This window comes from Choloepus didactylus, chromosome 24 (assembly GCF_015220235.1).
Source record: "Choloepus didactylus isolate mChoDid1 chromosome 24, mChoDid1.pri, whole genome shotgun sequence".
Classification (NCBI taxonomy): domain Eukaryota; kingdom Metazoa; phylum Chordata; class Mammalia; order Pilosa; family Megalonychidae; genus Choloepus; species Choloepus didactylus.
Window position 1 is genome coordinate 11,403,710 of NC_051330.1, and position 22,215 is coordinate 11,425,924.

The 22,215-nt window shown below is 35.8% G+C and overlaps 1 protein-coding gene across 4 annotated transcripts in view; it reads left to right on the top strand.

Moving 5' to 3' along the window:
• PDE10A (phosphodiesterase 10A) overlaps window positions 1-22,215 on the top strand; it is a 786,289-nt gene that overhangs the window by 718,066 nt on the left and 46,008 nt on the right. For all 4 annotated transcript variants that reach the window (XM_037817809.1, XM_037817810.1, XM_037817807.1 and 1 more), the window contains 4 exons: window positions 8,793-8,935; window positions 10,042-10,125; window positions 11,750-11,900; window positions 13,297-13,452. In XM_037817809.1, the coding sequence (XP_037673737.1) occupies window positions 8,793-8,935; window positions 10,042-10,125; window positions 11,750-11,900; window positions 13,297-13,452 (534 nt within the window). The remainder of the gene's footprint in view (window positions 1-8,792; window positions 8,936-10,041; window positions 10,126-11,749; window positions 11,901-13,296; window positions 13,453-22,215) is intronic.

Here is a 22,215-nt window from a genome sequence, read left to right on the forward strand (position 1 = left end):
GCAGTGATTTCACCTTTCAAGTTGGCTTAGCTAGAGAGAAAGGGCCACATCTGAGCAACAAAGAGGCACTCAGGGGGAGACTTTTAGCACAATTATAAGCAGGCCTAGCCTCTCCTTTGCAGCCAAAGTCTTGCCAAGGGCAAGACCTGTGGTAGAGGGCTCAGCCCATCAAACCACCAGTCCCCTCTGTCTATTGTATTTTAAGCCTCTAGCATTGCTGTAAAGCCTATTGTCATCTGCTTTGCTCTTGTTCTTCAGATTTATTGTGATATGTGTAAGTGTGAATTTATTTTAATACCGTTGTTATTCTTTATTCTGATTATTTGTTCTTATCATTAATTTCAGAATATTCTTAGCTGTTATTTTTCAGAATGTTAACTTTCCGAACTCTCTCTTCTTTTTCCTTTAGAATTCCCATTGACTATAATACCAGGTTGTTTCATTTTGGTTATATATCTTAGTCTCACATTCATGATTTCTGTCACTATATCTCCCAGTGTTTCAATCTTGGTCATTTCTACAAATGAATCTCCCAATTCACTAGCTCCCTCTTCAACTATATCTAATTTGCTGTTTAACTTATCCACTTTTTTTGTTTTATCAACTATATTTTCATTTTTTGTTTTTCTTTGTAAAGTTATTCTATTTTTTGTTTTCGGATCCCTTCATTATTATTTCTATACACTTTTTGTCTTTAATTTATAACTATTTACCTGTTTGCTTTTAAGTTCTGAAAGAGTGTTCCATCAACTCAATTTTTAGGGGTGCTAACCTCTTGTTCTTGTATTCATCCTTTCCTCCTTGGTTTTATGTATATTTTTTAAAATTATAAGTTCAAATTCATCTCAGATTATTTCCCCCATGGAAGCTTCTTTGCCCTGGTTTGTGTAGTTGTTCCTTCATGTACCCCAGGTTTTCACTACTTTGGGCCCACTTTTTTGTTTTTGTTAATTTTTGAGCTTGAAATCCTTGCAGTTTGTCAGTAATATAAATTTGGAAACTACAACTACATATTGGTGAAGGCTGGGTTTTCAGTTACTCAGTGAAAGAAGACTATTTGCCACCCACAGCCCTAAGTAGATACAAGGTTCCTTTTTCTTTTTATAACCTTCTCAGTTCAACTCCCCCTCTCATATAGCCAAGTCTCTAATCCCACATGGGCCTTCAGATACCAGAACGGTGCTGCCACAACCTCTGCTGGGTCTGATACACCCCTGGCACACTGCAGCACTATTTTGTGCAAATCCCATTTTGGCTGTACAGTCCTTCCTTTTTTTTTTTTTTAATTTCTAAGCCTGTTTTTTCTTTTGAAACTTCAGAGCACTAATGATAGTTGTTAAAGGGAAGGAAGCCTCTTCAGTTCCCCACATTTCACACGATGATTTGTTATTCTGTAGCAGCAGAATAAAAGCTTTCTTGAATTGTGAAAGATAAAATGCAGAAAAACCTTCCTGAATTTAGCATGTTGTAGGAAGGTAAAAGGGCAAAGGACCAGCGAGGGCAGACTCAGCATGGCTATGCCTTGCTCACTTTTGTCTCTTCTCTGCCATGAGCCATGTTGCCTGACAGTCAACAGAAGATTGGGAGCCTTGAAATGAAGAGGCCAAATTTATGGTTATTTCATTGAGTATAAGATTCAGCAATTCTATATTACTTCCATCTCTCTAGTCTCTCAATTCTAAATCCATGGAAGACTTTTTTCTTTTTTTGTATTGGTTTATAATCACCTTTCTTCCCTTTATGGCAGAGAATCATCATTTGTCTTTGTCATCATTAATTATATTTGAGAATGATGCACCTATTCAAGTGCATTTTGATAATCACAGCATGAATGTTTCTTCAATTGAATCAAGATTAATGCTGTGTGATATGATTTAGAGCACATTCTTCATAAAGCAGTATTGTTATTTACCAACTAAGTTGTTTAAATATTTGGTCTGTCATAACATTACAGAACCAGGGCACTCAGTTCTTTTTAGCAGAGCTGAATACCAGCTGTATTCTTGCTACATTATTAATTTCATCCACATTCATGATATTTCACTTTTCTGTGAATTCTGCTCATTACAGGCAGTTATTATGTACTTTTCCTCTTTAATTTGGTTCAACAGATTTCTCTTTTACATTCTTTTCTTTTTTATTCTGGTCCAGTAATTGCTTAAATGCATCAGTCTGGCATCGAAAATTTCTGCCTTCAAACCCACTGATAAACTTTGTATTGTGTCTTACCCATTTCGTTGTTTACATGTGCACCACAGTGTTTCATTTAACACATAGACAAAATATATAGACTGTAATGTCTGTAGCACAAATTCAATGTTTCCATCTTATGCTTCTTGAAAACACTTGCTTTCTATTGATTTCTTTGTTTTCTTTGTAATTATTCTTTTTAAATTAATTATAGCCCTTAGGCTAACAGAAGATAAGATAAATTTGGCTGAGGACTTTGAATTTAGCCATTTCCAGTCCCCCTTTGCACTGCTATTCTCAGCCTTTTATTTTGAGCCTCTTTACCAAGGCGTAGATGTGAAGTCATTTGTCTGATTTGCATCTGTAAAAATAATTACAGAAATTTCTGAGAAAAGTTGAGGTAGTAGTTGCAGTCAAAATGGTAATTCTTTTACTACCAAATAAATACCACAAAGTTTCTTACTCATTGCTTTCCATGCTTATGTAGAACGTGTCCAATTTTAGGATATACTTAAAGAATCAAAAAAAAAAAAATTGTACTGACATCATTTAATGATATTCAAAAACGTTGAAAATCACCCAAATAAAACATAAAAGAGCCAAAGGAATGGCAGCAAAGTGCAGACATGGGTCGAGGATGAGTGAATGGTCACATCTAAAAGCACAGAGCTTGATGGTCACTGGCGAGTGTGTGTTAAAACTCCTTTATGTGTGTTTTCCTATTTAACCCTCACATTTCTTCCATTAGTTAGCTACTACAACACTGCAATTTACAGATGGGGGATTAAGGTTCAAAGAATTAGTTTACTTGCTCCAATTTATTCAGTTAGTAAAAGGGATTCAACCCAGCTAGATGATTCCAGAGTCCAGGTTCTTAATAGTTGAATTGCCCTAAAATGACTCTTGACCTACTATGAACAGTCATAATATGAGAGCATTTCCAAAATGCCACCATTTCTAAACAAAGCAAGGATTATTGTAGAAACAGATGCAGGAAAAACATTCTGAACAATGATTAACCATATATCCTTATCTAGCAAGAAGAAGGGATGCCATTTTATAAAATATTAATAGATAATTTTTACCAAATTATGCACAATCTCAGGTTGTATTTATTATTCTGTCTTCTGACCACATAGGCTGTTTTCCATATCCTAGTGTCCAGGACTGATGTGCTATCAAAATAAATTGCATTTTTAGACCAATAGCAGTTGTGTCTCCTGGCAATCTTTTTTTTTTATTTTTTTTTATTTTTTAAAAATTCATTTTTATTGAGATATATTCACATACCATGCAATCATACAAAGCATACATTCAGTTGTTCACATAGACATTATATAGTTGTGCGTTCATCAGCAAAATAAATTTTTGAACATTTTCATTACCACACACCCAAAAATAATAAGAATAAAAATTAAAGTGAAAAAGAACAATTAAAGTAAAAAAGAACACTGGGTGCCTTTTTTCTGTTTTTTTTTTTTTTTTTTTTTCTCCCCCATTTTTCTACTCATTCATCCATACACTGGACAAAGAGGAGTGTGGTCCATATGAAAGCCTAACTCTTTTTTTTTTTTTTTTTTATCTTCATTTTATTGAGATATATTCACATACCACGCAGTCATACAAAACAAATCGTACTTTGGATTGTTTACAGTACCATTACATAGTTGTACATTCATCACCTAAATCAATCCCTGACACCTTCATTAGCACACACACAAAAATAACAAGAATAATAATTAGAGTGAAAAAGAGCAATTGAAGTAAAAAAGAACACTGGGTACCTTTGTCTGTTTGTTTCCTTCCCCTATTTTTCTACTCATCCATCCATAAACTAGACAAAGTGGAGTGTGGTCCTTATGGCTTTTCCAATCCCATCGTCACCCCTCATAAGCTACATTTTTATACAACTGTCTTCGAGATTCATGGGTTCTGGGTTGTAGTTTGATAGTTTCAGGTATCCACCACCAGCTACCCCAATTCTTTAGAACCTAAAAAGGGTTGTCTAAAGTGTGCATAAGAGTGCCCACCAGAGTGACCTCTCGGCTCCTTTTGGAATCTCTCTGCCACTGAAGCTTATTTCATTTCCTTTCACATCCCCCTTTTGGTCAAGAAGATGTTCTCCGTCCCACGATGCCGGGTCTACATTCCTCCCCAGGAGTCATATTCCAAGTTGACTGGCAATCTTTTTAATTGGATGCTGAGTGTAAGATTAATTCCTCAGTTGTCATAGACAAATAATGGATGCAAAATGAACTTAAAAAGGCAACATCCTTTTCTATCTTCTTTAGTAATTTTCAGTAGTATGAATAAGGTTGAAACCATTTACTAATAATCCTAGAACATATTATTTTCTCCTATTCATATTGAAAGTCATCTAGTACATGGAAACTAAATAGCTATAAAATTTGCCAAACCTCATTTTCACCATAAAGTTGAAGTGCATATGCTTTCAACTTATGTATGCTAATTTCAAAATAAATAAGAATATTCATTTTAATTGGAGCCATAAGCTTGTGAAAGGATCACAGGAATAACTACTTTATAGGACTGTTGTGAGGACTATGTGAAATATTGCATGCAGAGTGCTTAGCACACGCCTGACACGTAGTAAGTGCTCATTGGTATTAATAATTGTAACAGCAAGATTGTTTTATTATGTGATATAGTTTGTTTACTAGAAGTTTTCACATGGAATCACACTGAATCACAGGTAACACCAAGTTACAATAAATGTACAACGATCTCTCTGAAGTGGAAGGCAAGTGATAGTCCATCATGGCATGGGAGGAGTATATAGCTAAATGATGTTAAAGAAAAGATATTTTGTTGTTTTTTTAATACATGGATAGAGCTTCCATTGGGTCATGTAGCAGGCAGCTACGTGTCTTGTGCAGGATGCAGCGTATCCTGCTGTAGGGTGGGCCTCTTCAACCAGGAAAAGTTGACCGTGATGTCCAGCTTACACTTTTAATCCTGATTCCAGCTCACACTTTTAATCCTGATTCCAGCTCGTCTTCAACCATATTAGGAAAGGGGGGGTTGTTTTATTTGTTGTTTGAAGTAATTCAAAACAATTAAGATGGCCTTGAAATGTATATCCACTTTCATTTGTTCTATGCACAGAGTTGCTGCTTGTGGCAAAATAGTTGGAACAGTTATTGAATCCTTCGACTAATTATACACATTTCTTTCACAAGACAAATGTTCCAAATTTTCTGACCTTTTCTGTGACAAGTAACAGTCAATGTTGTGTTACTTGGAAGATGTATTTAAAGAAATAAACATCATTTAATCTTAACTTTCAGGTTGCAAGTGACATTAACACAGAATGAGAAAATATTTACTTTCCTGAATAAATTCATGCTATGAATAAGCATTTTGGAAAACAGATATTTGGAAGTATTTTCATGGTTATAGGACCTTTTTTGCTGAAATTTATATGTCACATATACAAATTATCACATCTGTACTCTTAAAAAGACTGATCAGACTTTTAAAAATGACTTTATGAAGGGCATTGATATACAACAAAAACTTCAAATACTTAAGATGTACAATTTGACAAGTATTAATATATATATGCCGATGTATATATACACACTCAAGAAATTATCATCACTATCAAGATAAAGAATGTATCACTCCCAAAGGTTTCTGTGTGTCCCGTTGAAATCTTTCTCTTCTTGCCTCCGTATCTTCATCCTCCCACTTACCTGCTTTCTGTCACTATAAATTACTTTGTATTTTCTAGAACTTTATGTGAATGGAATCGTACAGCATTTATTCTTTTGTTGTCTGTCTTCTTTCACTCAGAATAATTATTTTGAGATTCATTGTGATGTTGCATGTATAAATAGTTCATTCTTTTTTGTTACTGAGTAATATTCAGTGGTATGGGCACACTACACTACTGTCCATGGACTTTGCTAATTCACCTGTCTGTGGACATTTGAATTTTTTTTCAGTTATTGGCAAATACAAATAAAGTTGCTAGGCACATCATAAACAAGTGTCAGCATGGATATGCACTTTCATTTTTCTTGGGTAAATGCCTAGAAGTGGAATGGCTGGGTCAGATGGTAGGTATATGTTTTACTGTTTAAGAATTGGTCACACTGTTATCCAAAATAGTTACACCATTTTACATTCCCAATCAGTATACGTGTGATCCAGTCCTTCCACTTCTGCCATCTGCATGCCATACTTCTTCAGTGAATTATCTTCTCAAATCCTCTGCCCATCCTTTTTAACGGGGTTGTTTGTTTTCTTATTATTGAGCTCTGTTCACACTATCTGATCTATCTGTGTCTCTTGTGGCCAATACCAAACTGCTTTAACTACTGTAACTTTACAAGTTTTGGATTCAGGTAGTGTAATTCCTCCAAAACCTATTGGGATTTTGATTGAGTTGTTGAATCAATAGGTCAAACCCCAGAGTGATACTGAGGTCTTTGACTGTAATCATGGAATCATCTATTTGTTTATTTTACTTAGTTTTCTCAGTGTTTTTTCTTGTACTTTGAAGCTCTGTTGTTAGGTGCATGACATTTAGGATTGTTCTTTTCTCTTGATGAATTAGCTCCTTTATGGTTTGAAATGACCTTCTTTATCCCTAGTAATAGTCTTTGCTTTGAAATCAACTTTGCCTGATATCAATATAGCCACTCCAACTTTCTTTTCACTGATATTACAGGGGATATCTTTTTCTATCCTTTTACTTTTTCTCTTTTTGTGGTTTCTTGTAAACAACATACAATAGGGTCTTACTTTTTATTCAGTCTCATGATCTCTGCCTTTTAATTGGGGACTTTAGACCATTCACATTTCATATGATTATTAATATATTTGAGTTTAAGTCTACCATCTTACTGTTTGTTTTCTATTTGACCCATCAGTTCTTCTTTTCCTTTTTCCTTTCTTTCTACCTTTTAAAAAATTGGAAATATTTTTGTGATTTCATTTTGTGGAACAAAAATTTTAACTGACTAAAATCTTTCCCATGAAGAGTTTCATTGGTTGTGAACCTGTTTTGATAATATGTAAAAATGCAATGGATTAATTTGCAAGAACGAATGAGTGATAGTAGGGAAAATGGAAATTTATATATGTCACATATGGTTTACAGATTACTTATAAAACTACGCTTGTGCACACATACAAATACACAGAGACCTCAGTTGAATAGGATGGTGAAAAGTGCCTGTTAAAGGAATCACCAGCTAACATGAGAGAGAGACAAACTTTGACTGATACAGACACATTTGGATTATGTATTTGAATTCTTTGCTGTAACAACAAAACCCTGAATCCAGTCCTTAGGAACAGAATAAATATACAGTTAAATCAAAACCAAAGAAAGATGAATATTTGCCTTGAATTTATACATTAACTCTGGCAAAAGGAGTGTTAGAAGAAATATCTTTCCGTAACAAGGCCTACCGTTCAACCCAGCCAGTGAAGCATAGTAACTACGTGTAACACAGACTTTATAATTGTGTTGAAATGAGTTTAAATCTTGATTTGACTACTTAATTTTAGTGTGTGTTCTATTTAAATATTCTGAACCTCCATTTTCTCCTCTCTTAAATAGGGATTATGATAAACACGGAGGAATTGTTGTGAGGAGTATTTGTACTTACTATCTAATGCTGTACTTTACATGTAGAAAGGAGTTCATAAATATAGGGATTATTTTATAAACAGCCTATTGTTTTTGGTTTGTGGCTTTTAGATACAGAAAATTTTTTTGGAAAAGTCACAAAGTGTTTGTCATGAAGCATCTGTCTCATTAAAGGAAGCTCACATTTTTGCATAGAGAATTGGCATTAAGAAAGCTGATTCTTGTCCAAGTGTATAAATAGAATTGAGTGTAAATAGGTGGCAATTAAAATACTGATGCAGGCTGAAGATCTTGAAGATTTATTGGAAGAGAGAATTCAAGACACATCTTAATGGATTCGAGGAACAAGGAAAGGAAGGGGTGAAAAAAACAAACTGTTTTGAACTACTGTGGCTAGAAAGATAGTGATTTTATGGACAGAAACAAAAATGTGGGGTAGGGCTTGACGAAGAGGCACAGAATTGATTATGAAATCTCCCAGTGAAGTTGGGTTTGATGCGCAGAGTTGATATTCAAGAGAAGCTTAATTATCAAATTTCTTTTTCACAGATTTAGAAACACCTTAGGTCTTATATTCTTTAAAATTATTAAGCACTCATTCATTTTGTTTTTTTGATAATAAAAGGAACATGTTCTACTTTTATTATTTTTATTACTGAAAATTTGGAAATACAGAAGATTTTAAAGAACACAAATATAAACCAAGCAATCTCACTACCCATACATAATATCTGGTGAAAAGGTATTTGTTACAGAATTTAATAAACCTTTTAAAACAGAGATACAATTTTTAAAAAACTTTTATATCTTCAAAGCCACATATGTGCGTATCTTCTGAATATAGGGAAAGGGTAGTAATGAGTCTACCTTAGTTTTGATTACAGTTCTTGTTCTTGTATACCAAATTCTGAATTTTAATGACATACCTACTTGAAACATTCTTTTAATTTATTTGTTGTCTATCGGCTTTGCTTTTCAGATGTATCATAGGATTCGTCATTCCGAGTGCATTTACCGAGTAACTATGGAAAAGCTATCCTATCATAGCATTTGCACTGCTGAAGAGTGGCAAGGCCTCATGCATTTCACCCTCCCCGTGCGGCTCTGCAAAGATATTGAATTGTGAGTATTCTGCTTCCTCAGTTTCCTTGGGGACAGACTTTTAACTGGATTGAACATAAAGTGAAATGGATTCTAGAATTAGAATCACAAATGTCATATATATATGTGGAGTTTCATGTGTTGACATTTTCCCTTCTCTGAGTGATTTCACATCTTTTGATAGAACTTGGAAATAAATGCCAGATCTCTCTACCTTAAAAAAAAAAAAAAAATCTAAACTCGATTTTGAATGAATTACCTAAATGTTAGCATTTCTTATTAATCTACTGTATACCTTACACCACATCCTATTTAATATTCAAATTGGCAATATCAGCTAACTAAAAGTTTTCCTTTCCATATAAATTTAAATTCCCAAATTAAATTCGAGAATTTGGTAATGCTTAGTTCAACTTTTACACTTTGTTTTCCAATTCTAGGCTAATATATTTAAGTTACTGGTCGTAGGACCTATGATAATTTGAATGCCCATTGTAAGTATAAGCTAACACAATTCAACTACATAGGAAATCTTCAAAAGTGACCTAGAACGGATATTTGCCTTACAATGAAAATACAATGAATACTTTATGTCTCTCTGTATTCCGTTTAAATGTTAGAAACTAAATTAGTGAATGAAAAATAGGTAATAATTTTTGATGTTTTTATTTCTAAAATTTTTCTCTGCCTTTAAATAGGACATAGAATAATTTACAACTCTAAAAAAAGTACTTTTAATAAGATATCCCCCCTTATCTATGAGATGTGTAATACATTTGTAGTATTCATGATAATGAATGCTATAGAAAAAGTACGGAAGTTCTTTTGTACTTTTTAATTGTTCTGATAACAACTGCAATATCCTTTATTATTATTTTTTTTTGCAGATTATATAATAGAAAATTAAGCAATGACATGAATATTGAACTTAAGTCCTAAGAGAATGTGTGCAATTTCCTCCTTTGGAGGCCTTTAATAAATGAGAGATGTGACTGAGGAGGCTGGAAAAGGAATGGCTAAACTTGTAATGTCTCTAGTTTCTTGACAGACAAAAAGTTAGTTTCTTTACTTGTAACTATAGTTATCCAAGTTACATTTAGCAATAAACTGACTTCTTTTAATTTCAGATTCCACTTTGATATTGGTCCTTTTGAAAACATGTGGCCTGGAATTTTTGTCCATATGCTCCATCGGTCCTGTGGGACATTTTGGTATGGATTCCCCAAAAACTTCCTTTTTGAGATACTTGGGTGATATGATCTCTTCCTCCTTATCTTTATGCCTTGCCACCCTCTTGGTTTATGAGTGAGATGTGATGTATATGAATTAATTTTTCTAAGTATTAAAATAAAATAGGCCTGAGATTGTTGGACAAATTCATAGCCTGTTCACACTTCCTTTAGATTTAGAGGCTGTGAGTTCTCTGGCAATATAGCTGTGCTTTGGCTAGCAATCACATGTCTAATTAGATTATCTTAAATAGATTGCTTAAAATTCCTTACACTTACGTAACTGAAAGAGGGTTACTATTCAATACAATTACATACTTCTAAAGATTGTGTTTTGAAATGCTATTTGTAAATCTTAACATCAACTTTCAAGTTACACTATATACTGGCTAGAATAAATGTAAAAGAAATAAGACTAATTCAAAACCTGGTACTTGGTCAATAATTTAATTACAGCAACTTTGCTTTGAAAGCCCCATCCCTGCCTTTAGGTTTGCTAGACACCTTTCATGATTTTATATCTGATATTTTACATCTTAAACACACAATCTTGAAATGCAAGTTATTGTTTTCATTTTACTCATTTAGGCATTAAGTGGCTTATAGAAACTTAGTTTTTCTAGAACTCAAATGTCACTCTTTTCCTATTGAATTCTCTTACTTGTCTAGTGACTTTTTAAAAATTGCTGTTTGCAAAGAATGCAATAAGATAACTATAACTAACTTCAGCTATTTATTAGCTATCAATTGAGAATTTATCAGTTGGAATGCCTAAAATGCTATATCTTATACTTTGAGGACATTTGAAAATTTTCAGTGAACTAAAACCCAGGCTATATGTTTTTTAAAAGTTTAATGAGCTCTCGTCTCTGTTATTTCAAAGGGCCCTGTTTTATATAGGTGTGATTTTGTTCTAAGCTTTCTTAAATCCATTCATGGAGTTCATAGTGCATAAATAAGTTTCACTGCATAAAACTAATATAAAATACAAAAAATAAAGTATAATAACAATATAGTATAATAAAAGTATGTATCCTATTTCATATACTGTGTAAACAGGTAATTTGAGTGGACCGTGATAATTTGGATTCACTTTGAAAGAATCTTAGAAAATGTGTCATCTAGATTTTTCATCTAGAAAAGTCTCATGGTATACATATTTGCAGTTCCTGAATCTGAATATGCTTTTTGCATAATATTAGCTCAATATAACCTTGGCAGGATGATGCTATTTTGTTGCCTATTGAGTACTATGGGGTGTAAGAAATGCTTCTAGAGGTAAGGAAAATGATGGGTGACTACTTGCTGGTCCATAATGCTAATCTGGTATTGTTCTCCCTGGTGAGTCAGTTAATATATCACAATGGAAGCTAGAAAGGAATCTCCATTCTCCTATTTCTTTCTGGCTAGAGAAATACACAGAAGTGGTTCCTTGAGATCCAGTGCTTATGGATTCGGTCAATATAGACCTCTTTACAGTCTCAAGAGGAATAAGGGTCCCCGGTGTTGTGGATACAGACAGAAACAAGAGCTTTCTTCTAGAATGTATCGATCCTTTCCTTCAAAGTTACAGAATGGTTTCTATGACGATGTCTTTCCCACACAGCTTTGAACTCGAGAAGTTGTGTCGTTTCATTATGTCTGTTAAGAAAAACTACCGGAGGGTTCCTTATCACAACTGGAAACACGCCGTTACCGTGGCCCATTGCATGTACGCCATACTCCAGAACAACCAAGGGCTATTCACAGATCTGGAGGTAGGCGTGGATATGCTCTGTCATCACCCCCCTGCTCCCCATTCCAAATATTAATGGTTAGAGCACATTTATGACCTGATATGGGACATGTTATTCCAGAGCAAATTGGTTCAGTAAATTAACAGAAAGCACATTTTTTTGGATTCCTATTTTTTAATCCCATTTTTAAAGATGCCATTTTGCATCTTGTTTTGTCTAAGAAATGTAGATACAGAAATTTCAACGGCACCAAACTATCCCCACGGACTCACTAGTTTTATAGTACTCATTCTTACTTAAGCTTATGTCTTCTGAATGAATGTAAACAAAGTGAATTTTTCTCATTGTCTCTGTGCCCTGAATAATGTACACATATACTACTGATTTGAGAACCCAGTGCATTAAAAACAGTTAAAACATAAATGCTCATTTGTTCCCCTGGAGCATAAGGAAACAGGGGCTCTGAGATGTTTGATTTATTTGACTTTCCATAACCAGGGTTGGCAACACATGCAAAGCTTTCCCAATCTCAGAGTTAGAAGATTTGGAGAATGTCTAGTGCATTCACTCACCACTGTCTGAATCCCATTAGTCAACACCTCCAAATGATTCTTAATTCCTCTCCAGGCATTTCTGACCAGGAAGGATTAATTCAGATTACTGATTTCTCTCCTGTTCTTCTCTCACCTCAGTGGTCCTAGTAGGATCTGCTAAAGCCCCAAATCAAGTGCCCCTTTTCTCCCCTCTGTCAAACTGATATACTTCCAGGGAGTCTGACCAGTGCCGTGCAAAGGAAGCTGGCATCTCTGTAATCAGTAAATTGTGCTTTTCTCAAGATCACATTCCAACTAGAACTCGGTACTCGTGAGGTCCAGTCCTACCCTTCTTCCATCGTATTGCACAAAATGCACAATCCAGGCAGGAAACTTGGATACGGCATTCCTGGAAAAAAAAAAAGTGCCATTTTAAAGAAAGTAAAAAACGTTCATTTTATTAAAAAATTAATCTTTAGTCCAGACTTAGTTTGATCTAAGAAATAATTATTTATCACCAAAATAAAAAAAAAAAAAAAACAGTAGAACTGTTCTTTTTTGTTTGTCTAAATAATTTTCTATCCCATCAAGCCCCATATTTTTGAGACTGCCAGCATTTTTCACATTTAATTCCTTTTAAGACGGGGATCTCACTGTCTCTTATTGTCATAGGAAAACCTGTGAGTTTGAGAACTTCTCAAAATTGTATTTTCAAATAGCATTGAAATTTGAAATTTGAAAATGGACAGTCGAAACGAGTGAATTATTTAGTGAGTTGGCTGTATTAATTGCAGAGGTTAACATAGTATTAATGGTAAGCTGTCAGTCTCTTTTTATCCTCTTTCTTTGTCTTGAACATCTGTGCAATGTATTATTTTTTAAAGCGCAAAGGACTGCTTATAGCATGTCTGTGTCACGACCTGGATCACCGGGGCTTCAGTAACAGCTACCTGCAGAAATTCGATCACCCTCTAGCAGCCCTCTACTCCACGTCTACGATGGAACAACACCACTTTTCTCAGACAGTGTCTATCCTTCAGGTAAGATGATTGTATGCACGTGCACCGGTGCCATCCTTGCCGTTGTCATGGTGATTTTTTTAGGAGACGTTAATGCTTTATAAGTGAAAGAGGAAAATCATGATGGCTTACTTTACAAACAATCACTAAGTTTTATTGTAGAGCCTTGCATTTGGTCACTATTAAATAATAGTGGTTTTGTGGATAAAGAATGCTTTATGAAGATTTTGAATATATGTATTTTGCAGTCATGTTAGAATTTTAGGTATTATATCAATAAGTACAGGATACCCAAAGTTTGTTTCAAATAGTTTAATTTAATAATATGGATTATTATATTCTTGAATCAGAGTGTATCAAACAGTGAATCTTAGAAGTTAGGCAAATTCAAGGTTTTAAGTGCTTTGAAGTCCTTCTAGTTTTCCTTTCTGTCTTTTGTATTGTATTTCATTGCTGTTAGAGGCTTTTGGTGATTGATCTGGACAGTAACAGATCTCACTTCAATATGTTATATATGTACTCCTTCATTACTTTAAACCTTTCCCCTCAAATTTATGCTAGCAAGGTAATTATTACATCGTGATGGTTTGACTGCTCTCATAGTTGTTTAAAGGATATGATTCATATTTGAATTAAGAATTGCAGACCCTGGGTCTTCCTTTTAGTGTCAAAACCTCATGTAGGTAAAGAAACCTTCATTAGGTCTTCTGATTATGTAAGGGAAAGATGTTGATTTCTCAAAACTGCCATAACAAAACCCTGGTAGAGACTTAAGCAGTGCCCGCTATTGGCATATTGTGAAGCAGAGAAGTTTTGCCACTTGGTGCTGTCTCCTCTTTTACCCAGTCCTACCTTGGAACAGCCAGGGTTTGTGACCCTTGGCTTCCCAAAGGCATTTCCTAGTGACCCCTCATTTGGTCTAACTGTCCACGTGATTGTTAGTATGTGTTTTAATTTCCGAGCTGCCAAAGCAAATCCCATGCATTGGGTTTCCTTAAATAATGGGAATTTATTGACTCTCAGTTTAGAGGCCACTAGAAGTCCAAAATCAAGGTGTCATCAAGGCGATGTTTTCTCCCAGAAGACTGGCATTCTGGGGCTGGCTGCCAGTGATCCTTGACTCACTGATTTTTCTGTCGCATGGCAGTGTACATAGCGGCCTCTCCTGGCTTCTCCCCTCTCTTCCAGGTTCCACTGACTGTCAGCTTCTAGCTGCTCTCTTTGTGTGGCTTTCTCTCTCTCTCTGTGGCTTTCCCTATTAGGCCTTCAGTAATAAGATGTGAGACCCACCCTGAGTCAGTTGGGTCATACCTTCACTGAAATAACTTCATCCGTAGGTCCTGTTTACAACAGTTCACACCCATGGAAATGGATTAAATTTAAGAACATGTTTTCCAGGGTACATAGCTCAAATCCACCACATACTGCATGCTCAGACTTTTCAAAACTCCAGAAAAATTCAACTGTCCAGGTCCCATTTCCTCACGACTTTTCTGACTGAGAAGGTAAATGATAAACTTACCGAGGTGCAAGTGCTATTGTGCAAGATTTCAGAGTTGTTTGTTAATATAGACAGGAATAACTAAGGCCTTGATTCAAAGTGGAGATTTAATGATGGGAATTTCAGGTTTGAACCTGCTAAGGAAATCTGGGAGTTATTTTAGCTATGTGACTATTTTAGTCATTTCCAAGCAATATCCATTAGGTAGCTGAATGTTCTACTTGCTAACAATGCTAATTCTGACCCTAAAATTAATTTGTAATAACCATTCCTAATTTTCCCTTGGCTTACATATATCCTTTTTTTAATGGATCTATGTAATGGATAGAGATACACACACACACACACACACATACACACACACACACACTCACCCACTACATCATGCTTTTTGTAGAACAACAATCATTGCAGAACCTCATAGCAGTTTAAGTCTATTTTGACTTCTTATCATTTGAGGCTATTTATTTTTACTGGAAAAAAGATAAATGCCAGAAATCGCATCAGGATGCCTTCATTTGGTAATAATTAGTACTCACTGAATTGCATCTCATATCCTAAATGAATTCATATATTTGACTATGACAACTCTCGCAGTTAAACATGCAAAGCCTTTATAAAGCTTTTTTGGAAAAAAATATTTTAAATATAAGAGAGTCAGTTGTGAAGTAGACAGGAATTGCAATGGGTGTTGCTGTTGAGTGGAATAAAAAATAATCTATGTAACGTGGCAACTATCAGAAAGCAGATGGGAATGGAGATGGCCTAGATCTACCCGAGTGCTAGGAAGGCTTTTCCGTGTTGCTGTCACCAACAATAAAGGTTCTGGATGGTTTTCCTTATTTTAGGCCACCAGCGTCATGGGGATTTCAGATTTCCAGAGTTCCTAGAATGAGAACATAGTAGATCCTACTATGAGAACATAGTAACAGAAAACTCCAGGCAGTAAATTAAGTTCAGATGGGCAAGCTTGTTGGCATTCACAAAGTTGTTGGAGAACTTTTAATTAGTTGTTTCTTAGAGTCAAAGTATTAGAGATAGGATTTCAGTCCCTAGCAAGGTGATAATGACAAATGCATCTTTAGAGAAGATAAGGTATTAAATGGATTACAATAATAGGACACTGGGAAGAAGAACTGGGGCATTGCCGTGGATTCAATTGAAAAGCATTTAGATACTGGATTAACCAAAAACCTCCCACAGGAACTACGACGTGGAGAAATATCCAGGCCGTAAATGGATTGGGCCTCATCCCCATGAGCAGGAGGATTCAGGAAAAGTTTCATTCCTTTCTGAAAATTTCTATGCCTTTGGCTTATTTTACACCCTATCCTCGTGACACTTCTCTCTTTTTTCCCAAATTCATCTGAGTGGCCCTTAAAATTCAGTTCAATTTAATAAACACTTATTGAGCACCTCCTACTGGCCAAGACTTTAGTTTTAGGCCCTGGGGAATCTAGCAATGAACAAAACAGACAAAAGCCCTGGTCCCCATGCAGCTTGCATTCGGGAGTGAAGAATGTATCTCCCAGGGTTCTCTCCCCCACCACTCTTCGTGCTGAGCCTGTGGTCCACTCTGAAGGTTTTAACTGACATTCATACACTACAGGCCCTCAAACCTTTATTTCAGGCTAGTGCTTACTCTTTCTGTCTACTTGAACTTGGGATTCCATATGTCCCAAGTTCTGCTGATCATCTTTCCCCTTCACACCTTCTGTCCCTTCTCTGTTTTATGTCTCCCATGATGTCCACCCCATCCACCCAGTCATAAGGCCTGGAGACCTGAGAGGCTTCTGTTCCTTCTCCCATTGCCCCACCCACCTTGTGCATTCACCTGCCAATTTTATATCTCATCAGAAAGACATTGCCAAACATGATCAACCTTTGATAACAGTCAAATTCTAACATCCAGTCATTAAAATATGAGACAGAACTATATATTGCATCAAGAATGTCTCTGGCTAGCCACAGTATTCCCTGTATTGAAAGACTTTTCATACTGCTTCCCTGATCTCTCCAGATATGCTTTATCTCCGTTGCTGCACAGATGATTGTAGAACTGCACCGATCCCTTCTCTGGCAACAGAGCCAGATAAAAGATAGAAATTCAGCATACGTGGGTTGGGAATAGTTCCCCAGTGAAGCCTTTTCAAAGTTGTGTATTTGTGTGTGTGTGTGTGTGTGTGTGTGTGTCTGCATATTATTGACCTGAGTGCTAATTTTCCCTTTGGCTGCCACTGTTGTTAACCATTGGATCATGTAGGCAATCAAAAGAGGGATGGACAAGTTCACTACTGATTAACCACCAGGAACATCAAAGTAGAGAGAATATATATATTTGTGTATGTATGTGTGTGTGTGTATGAAACTAACCTTCAGTCTAACACACACAAACACATGTAAACATTCATAGTACAACAAAGCAGGAAAAATATTCTGGTCAAAGCTTGCCTTGACTTCAAAACAGTGATAAGGATGCAGCGGGCTCTCCTTGTTGACTGGGTAATGAGAAGTCCTGGAGTCGTGAGTAAAGTTAGGAAAACCATAAGAGCATCTAGAGAAACAAGGAATTCCCATTCTTATCTTTTGCTGAGTTCCTCATTATGTCTTAGCACTGAGCATCAGGATTTTTCCTAGTGATTGGGGTCCATTGCTATGCATAGGCCATGATGAATGTTTAGGAGAGAGAAAATTGAAAATTGAAGTCACTGTAAGTGCTAAACTGGCCCTTCTGACCACTACTGTCTCCTACATAACTGTCAAACACCTTCCATATTTTACATCCCGAATTAGACCTTCATCACATTTTCCCTGTTTTTACTGCCTCCCCCTTGCCTTCCCCCAGTTGATCATCCTTTCTCCAGACGTATGTTGGACTCTGCTGTTCTCCTGTTTAAAAGCCATCAGCGGTTCTCTGTGGCCTCAAGAATAAACTCCCAATTTCTTAACTGGTATACAAGTCTTTTATGAATGGCTTCTGCCTGTTTCATAACTAGATCACCGCTATACTTGTTGATCCAGACTGTTATCTCCATGGCATTGTTTAGATTCCCTCTACTTGTCATTCCCCCAGTCCCCTTTTAGTGGTCAATTTCTCCTTATCTTTAAGGCTCAGCTTGAGGGTTCCTCCTCTAGGAAAATTATTTTAGGGCCTCCTCACAGCCGGGCACAGCAGTGAGCCCCTTTTCCATGACCTCTGAGTACGTCAAGCATACACGTATCTTTGATTTTTTTCACATGGTATTGAAGGTCTCTGCTTGTGAGCCTTCCACCTGCTCTGAATTAGAAGCCCAATGAGGACGGTCACCGCATCTATTCATTTCTGGATCTGCAGACCCATCTCAGAGTCTGCCATTGGCAGATGCTCACTTTATGATGTTTGATAAGGGCAGAGCTGGGAACTGGAATAAGAAATATGGGTAAGAAAGAATTCAGTAGAGAACCGCGCATGAAAAGTTGGGAGATAGGAAACTGCAAGTTTTATTTAGGGGAAAGAAAGGGTTAGAGGTCTTTGTAGTGGAAGGTAAGTGAAATGCCCTCAGGTAAAGTAGATTATTTTTTATAGACATTGACATCCAAGAAAGTAGGTGAGCCCTGTTTTCTAACCTAAAAACTGACCTTGATTTTTTCAGTAATTGTGATATAACCATTAATATTGGAATATTAAATCCATTTATTCTCTTTCCTAATGAGATGTTAATGATTATTTTGAATAGTGAAGCTATCCTTTTTCTGGTTTTTGCCTTCTGTGTATACTCCATGTTAAGTAATCAAAAGTCAAAACTTTAGAAGACAGAACAATTAGGAATGATTATTCTCATTACCAAGAAAAATTTCTCATTATTCCAGTAATCTTGAATTATCTTGTTATTTATGAGATAGAATCAGATTTCAGAAAGTTATCTTTTCACCAGACATCTTGGGATCACATGACTTTTCACTGATTTTTATAGCAACAGCATTTTTTCTGACTCATATAAAGAGTTCTCCCAATTTGTCTGTACTAGGTTGAAATTACTGTGCTCCATCACAATTATAGCAAAATTGGTATAATTATATTCAACACTATCTTTACTAATACTTTAAAATTTACGACACAGAAGTCAGTTTAAATCTATTCTTTTCTACAAATGTATTCTGAATGAAGTGGTGTTTGATCAGTGTATTCATTCATTTTGTTGATTTTTCCTTCTCTCTCTCGCTTAAGTCTGACCCAAGAAGTTAGTCTGGTAGATTTTACCATCACTATCACCACCACCACCACCATCACCACCACCATCATCATCATAACAATAATAATCATTTTATAATTTATTGAGTGCTTACAATGAGCCCTAAACTTAAGTATTTTGTACATATCAATACATTTAACTCTTATAGAAACCTATGAGATAAGTACTGTTATTTATTCTCATTTTACAGATGAGAATAATGTGCATCAAAAAGGTTAAGTAGCTGGTCTGTTGACACACAACTAGTAAGTGGCAGAATGGGATTAAAAACTAAAACTATTTAACTCCAAAATCTGTCCTCTTAATGGCAATATTATAATGCTTCCTAGTATGTGGTTTGATGCACTAGAGGACTAGCTTTCAAAATAAGTATTTTATATCTTTTGAAGGTATTGCTGTTGTGAATGCTTGAAGCAATTAGTTCCATTGACTTCTCCCATACCAAAGCACTGGAGGGATCAGTCCATACCTGTGGCTTCCTGTAGAAGTGACTCACAACCCAGTGAGGGACAGGATTAGTGGGAAGGGAGGTCTGGATTGGTTGGCATGCAGGTATGGAAACCTGAGCTTTCAACCTTCCATGAGAATCTCATTTACAGAGATTTGGGGAATTATTTAGGGCTAATAATAACATTTTTAAAACTTACTGAGTAAAGATTGGGCAGTCTGTCTTTCTGCCTCCATTCTGACCTAACTCCAATCCACACTGTTGGCAGAGTGATTGTTGTAAAACAGAATCTTAATCACCTTCAAAATAATATTTCCATTCTGTATGAAAGCCGCCCCCCCCCTTTTTAACTCTTTAATTTTGATTCTCTTCATTTCCCTATTTGAACAATTTGCTTCAGCCATACTGAAATTTTTGCAGCTCCCACCCAACCACCATGGTTTCTGTGGTGTCATCTCCTCCTGTGTAGACTGCCCTTCCTACTTCTTCACTTGCTACCTTCCACTTGTCCCTTAGAATCCATTTCCTCAACAAGAAAAAACCTCTCCTGTGCTCTCACAATCCTTTACTTAATTAACTCAGTCACAGAGCCTAATACCCTCTATTTTAATTGTGTGTCTAGGCCTGTCTCTCCCACCAAACGATGAACTCCTTAAAAAAAAAAAAACTTACATTGTTTAGGGCCTCAGAAGTAGTAGGTACTAAACTATCAATGAATGTCCTTAAACAAAGTGGAGCACCACACGCTAAATGTCTGCTAAATAAATGGAGACATGTATTCTTTATTTTGTGAAGAGAAAGTCAAGGCTGTGCCAGTGAGGAAGTGGCTTCTTAATACTCCAGCAGTGAATTGGGATGCTAAGAAACCATGGAACTGAACATGATTAAGAGCTAAAAGGAGCCTAAGGGTCATCCATTCAGAGTGAGTCCCTGAGTAGTCTTTCAGCATCTGATCCAGTTTCAGCATTGTTTACATTCTGTGTCTCCCAATGGTTTATTAGCATCAAGCATCTCAGCTACTTAGAGTTTTTGCAAACAGAGCCTACGTGTATTCTTTCATAGACATCAGAGTTTTTTGTCACCCATTTTAGGATTTTAGAAACACTTCTGAGTATAAAATGCAGGCTATTTCATACTTGATTCATGTGAAACAAGATCGACTTCAAACTGTGTAACTTGGGCCATCAACTATAATAAACTTGTCAGTTGGTACGTACAAGTATTATATGACCTTATGAGGTTTTATTAGTTGTCAACTAATGTGAAAATGGGCCTTTAAAAGGATTTTAAGCTGTTTTATCTGGTGTGTTTATTTGCTTGTATCTTCTTTCTTTTCTTTTCTTTTTTTTTTTTTTTTTTTTGCCAGGAGCAAAATATATCCTAGATTCTCTTGAAGGCAGGGGACCATTTACTGTTTGCTTGTTTGTTTGTTTATTCATTTATTCCCTTTACTCTTGCGAAATATTTAAGGTCACAGTACAAGATTCCTGGTAATAACTTTTCATTGTAAAGGCCCGCCACTGAACTTCTGCAGCCTGGTTGCCTTTTTTGGTTGAAAAGTAACAAAAGAAACAATGAATCTGAAGTACCCAGCAGAAAAACATAGATCCCTTAAAACTGGTTTTAATTTGTATTAGATCATGGGCACTTTTGAGGCCCTGATGAAAACATGGGTGGCACACTCAATTTTTTATATCTATTTGCAGGGAGTTCATAACTCTTTAATCCCCCTAGAGAAATAATTTCTAGAACCCACTTAAGAAGTCCCTATTTTAGAGAGATTAAAACAAACAAACAAAAAAAAACTTCAAGAGCATGCTGGAATACTTTTATTCAAGGATTATGGTGCTAAGCATTGGTAATAGAATAAAGTGTATAAAAACTTATTTGATGTGATTCCTCTTAAAGACGCCTATGGCAGATGTGGGCATGAGCCGATATGAGCAAACTGAACGTGGTCTAATGTGAAACATGTTTATGAGGTTAGAGGCACGGGTCACAAAGACTGAGTGTTGAAGCAAAGGTCAGCTGTTTCATTTGAATTCTGATAAATAAAAACAAAGCAGATTTCTTAGCAGTAATCAGAGTAAAGATTTCCTTCTTATAACACAAAATCGTGGAGAGTTGAGTTTGGAAGGAGTTTGCAAGGTGTTGAAGTTCAACCATGTTTCCAATGCTTGAATCTGCCCCCGTGTCCCCATCAATTACCAACCAACTTGTGCTGGAACATTTCAACCCAAAGCATCTCAGAAGAAGGATATTCCATATTTGACCTCTTTGAACAGTTGGATAATTCCTCCTTGTGTTGAGCTGAAATCCATCATTATCACTTCTGCCTCTTTGCCCCTACTTATATTCATGAAAGCTGCTTTAAATAAGATTGCATGCTTGTTACTAAAAATTACAAGTTTTTATAAGAACTGCACTTTCTTGCAAACAAAGAAAAGTCTTGTTAATGTTTCAGCAGATACTTGATTTCTGATAGATATCAATGACCTATTTAAATTTTACAATTTGAAAGTGAAATTGTGTTTGAAAGTGCTTTGTCAACTATAGAGCATTCCTCAGATGTAAAGCCTTACTATTATTACTGTCATGAAAAT